The 3,624-nt window shown below is 40.1% G+C and overlaps 2 protein-coding genes across 3 annotated transcripts in view; both read left to right on the forward strand.

The window, feature by feature from the left end:
- Positions 1 to 1,417, forward strand: part of gptl (glutamic--pyruvic transaminase-like) — a 10,735-nt gene extending 9,318 nt beyond the window's left edge. The window contains exons 9-10 of the mRNA XM_016551212.1: positions 1,037 to 1,089; positions 1,162 to 1,417. Of these exons, the coding sequence (XP_016406698.1) occupies positions 1,037 to 1,089; positions 1,162 to 1,417 (309 nt within the window). The remainder of the gene's footprint in view (positions 1 to 1,036; positions 1,090 to 1,161) is intronic.
- Positions 1,161 to 3,624, forward strand: part of LOC107739173 (phosphatase and actin regulator 1-like) — a 17,909-nt gene continuing 15,445 nt past the window's right edge. Inside the window, exon 1 of one of the 2 annotated variants that reach the window (XM_016551196.1) lies at positions 1,161 to 1,642. In XM_016551196.1, coding sequence (XP_016406682.1) covers positions 1,525 to 1,642 — 118 coding nt within the window. In that variant the 5' untranslated portion in view covers positions 1,161 to 1,524. The remainder of the gene's footprint in view (positions 1,643 to 3,624) is intronic. The other variant, XM_016551197.1, reaches the window with a different exon arrangement.

Raw genomic sequence — 3,624 nt, forward strand, 5'->3', positions numbered from 1 at the left:
CAAATCTTAATGTTTAAGCATATAATGATATTCTAGGGAATTGTGTGCTTCTAATTTTATAGCAGCAGTTTGGACAGGAGCCTTTTCTATTCTAACATGACAATGCCTCTGTGTGTAAGCCAAGGTTCAAAAAGAAATGATTGATTGAGTCAGTGTGGAAGAATTTGACTGGTCTGCAGAAACCTCTGCTGTGACTTTAAATGCAGACCTTGAGCCAAAATCTCATCACTAAACACCAGTGACTTGTTCATACACTATATGGACAAAAGTATTGGAACCCCCTTCTTTAGAACAGAAAAAGGCACTTCCAAAACTGTGGCAACAAAGATGGAAACATAATTCATGTATTTAAAAATTGTATTTCCAGCTCTGTTGCAACAGTTTTGGAAGTGTCTAAAATGACTGTAGACGTATGTACAAGTCTCTGGTGTTTGCTGATGAGTTTCTGGCTCAAGGTTTCTGCAGACCAGTCAAGTTCTTCCACACTGACTCTGTCAATCAATTCTTTTTGAACCTTGCCTTACACACAGAGGCATTGTTGTGTTAGAATAGAAAAGGGTCCAAACTGTTGCTATAAAATTAGAAGCACACAATTCCCTAGAATATCATTCTATGCTTAAACATTAAGATTTGTACTCATGGAAATTACTAAAGTAGTCAAACCTGTTCATTAGAAGGGGGTGTCCCAATACTTTGGGCAATATAGTGTATATGTGTGTGTGTGTGTCTATGAAGAGTTCATGCAAAAACAGATAACTGCGTTTTTAACAATTTTCAAAAATCATGTTTTTTATTGCGCATTCCAATTAATCTCAATCAAACTGCAGCTGGGTTATTTTGATTAAGTAAAAATAACAACAACAAAAAACACAGCTAACTAACACAATAAAACACGATAAAAAGATGATAACATCATAAAAACATGATTTTTGAAAATAAAAAAAACAGAGTTTTTGCAAGTAAACTCTTCATATAGGATTTGTTCATTTCAGATGCATTTAAATTAGCTCTTTACATTTCTGTATGTGTGTTCCAGTTTGCAATGGTAAACCAAGTGATTTTGAGTCCGCTTCTATTGTCCGGTTCAGTGTGAGTCAGCTCGGAACCGTAGACAGGTGAAGTGCTCCGGATCAATGTTCGGCGCCGGTGGTGATGTCACAGCTGCACGGACATCGGTGCCGTTTTCCCCGGTGTTTACTGCATCTGCATGCGAGCGTCATGCGATCTGCCGCGTGTAACGCGTGAGGTTCGCTCTCCGCCGCATCGGTGCAGACTCTCCACGTCATCCCGGTTAGTAACGGTAGTAGGATTGCACGCGCTCTGGATGCTTCCGTTCATCCGTGTGCTGCTGCTGCATCAGGGCGGGATGCGACTGACGGTCTGCGCGCTTCTGCCTCGCGTGTGTCGTGTCGGTTGATCGGTTAACGGAGTGAGGAGGAGTCTCCATCCCTCCCCCTCTTCCGCGTCTCTACCGTGACTGTACCTCGCCGTTACCGGGGGCTGCACCGGGGTCCCGCGGCTCTGATGGCGGCGGCAGCGCCCGAGCAGGAGGATGTGGACCGGCGGCCCATCAGAAGAGCTCGATCCAAGAGCGACACACCGTACCTGACCGAAACCAGGCTGTCCTACACACTACAGACAGGTGAGTGTGTGCGTTCACTGCTGTACTGTGGTAATACCATGCTACTGTCATATATACCATGGTACTGAAAGATCATTGGATGGTAGCAGCATGGCATACCATGATATTACACTGGTACCAAATGTCTAAAACACGTGCTTTATAATATTAGTGTCAAAAATATTAATATTGAGTGACTAACACATAGACAAGACAGTACTTAAAGAATACCATGGTATATGCATTTTTATATGGTACTAAATGATTAGCTGAATATATGCACATACAAGCTATTTCAAAAAATACCATGCTACATATGGAAAGAATAAAAAATGGTGCATTATATACTATGTTATATTTAGTGAATTTACTCCATGGTATATGCACTTTAATAAAGTACCAGATACACATGTGCCATTATATTTACATAGCACTCCAAGCTACTTCTAAAAATACCATGGGTATGTACCATATTATTTAGAGTATTTACTCCAAGCTACTTCAAAGAGTTCCAGTATTACTATGGTAAATGTCTAAATACATGGTAATACCATGGTACTGGATGATTACCATATCCATGGTAAAATTTACATGGTATTCCAATGTACCTTGAAGAATACCATGGTACAGTGTCCAAAAAGTACTTAAGGAATAACATGGTATATGTACTTTAATATGGTAATGAGTGTACATGTGCCATTATATTACATAGCACTCCTCCAAGCTACTTCAAAAATACCATCCATGGTGAACTGACATACACCATGCAATTTACAGTATTTATTCCAAGGTACTTCAAAGAATCCCGAGATGTCCAAAAACATGGTATTGCATGAGACTGGATGATTACCATGTCTATATACGACAATATTTAATTCAAAGTACTAGTGGGAATACTATGATATTACCATGGAACTGTGATTAACACATAAACATGGCCAGATTTTTCCGTACTCAAAGAATACTATGGTAAATACACTTTGATAAAGTATCAAACATGGTATTACAATGGTTCTGGATGATTACATACCCATATACTACAGTACTTACTTGGTACTCCAAAGTACTTTAAAAATGACCATGGTACCAGGGTTGTGTAAGTGCTCCAGAGGTGTGTTTTGGAGATGCAGATGTTTGTTTGTGTAGTGGAAACACACACACAAACACTGTCGATGCGGTGAGTCATGCGGTTTAATACGCTCATTTTAAGGAGGTTGAGGATCTCAAGACGTGACCTCACTAGTTCATCTGCTGGATCTGTATATTAGTGGCATTGTATTTCAGATCTTCAGTTCTGTCACCATCATCTCAGTCCAAGCCTGTATGACGTATGAGATGTTTAGGCAGAATGCATGAGCTTTATTTTCCATGCAATGAAAGTAGGTGGTGATTTCTACTGTATTTGAGCTCTATTGCTCGTCTGTTGGACTCGTGCATTAGAACTCAAATCCTGCAGTTCAGTTTGTTTCTAGATGAGTTTGTTTCTTCATCAGATTTGTAGAAATGTAGCATTGCATCAGTGTCTCAGCAATGGATGCTCTGCAGTGAATGGGTGCCGTCAGAATGAGAGTCCAAACAGCTGATAAAAACATCACAATAATCCACAAGTAATCCACAGCACTCCAGTCCATCAGTTAACATCTGGAGAAGACAAAAGCTGAAACACATCCAGCATTAAGACGTTTTTAACTCAAATCCGAATCCATAATCCATAATAATGCATCCTCCAGTGAAGAAGTGGCCTGGTCTGAATCAGGAGACAAATTTGCACATTTTTAGTTTTAGTACTTCATTTTTTTGTAAGTGCATGTTTTTCTAGTGTGTTATTGTGACATCACTGATATGATGCACTTCCTCCAGTGTGAGTGTGATGACATCATAGTGAAGCAGTGATGGACGGCACTGTGACCTACAGGCTGCTTTTCCTGTCACAGTCAATCTATTAAGTGTAAAGTGTGTGTGTGTGTGTGTGTGTGTGTGTGTGTGTGTGTGTGTGTGTGAGT

Source organism: Sinocyclocheilus rhinocerous, unplaced genomic scaffold, assembly GCF_001515625.1.
Source record: "Sinocyclocheilus rhinocerous isolate Xijiao unplaced genomic scaffold, SAMN03320098_v1.1 scaffold555, whole genome shotgun sequence".
NCBI classification, from domain to species: Eukaryota; Metazoa; Chordata; class Actinopteri; order Cypriniformes; family Cyprinidae; genus Sinocyclocheilus; species Sinocyclocheilus rhinocerous.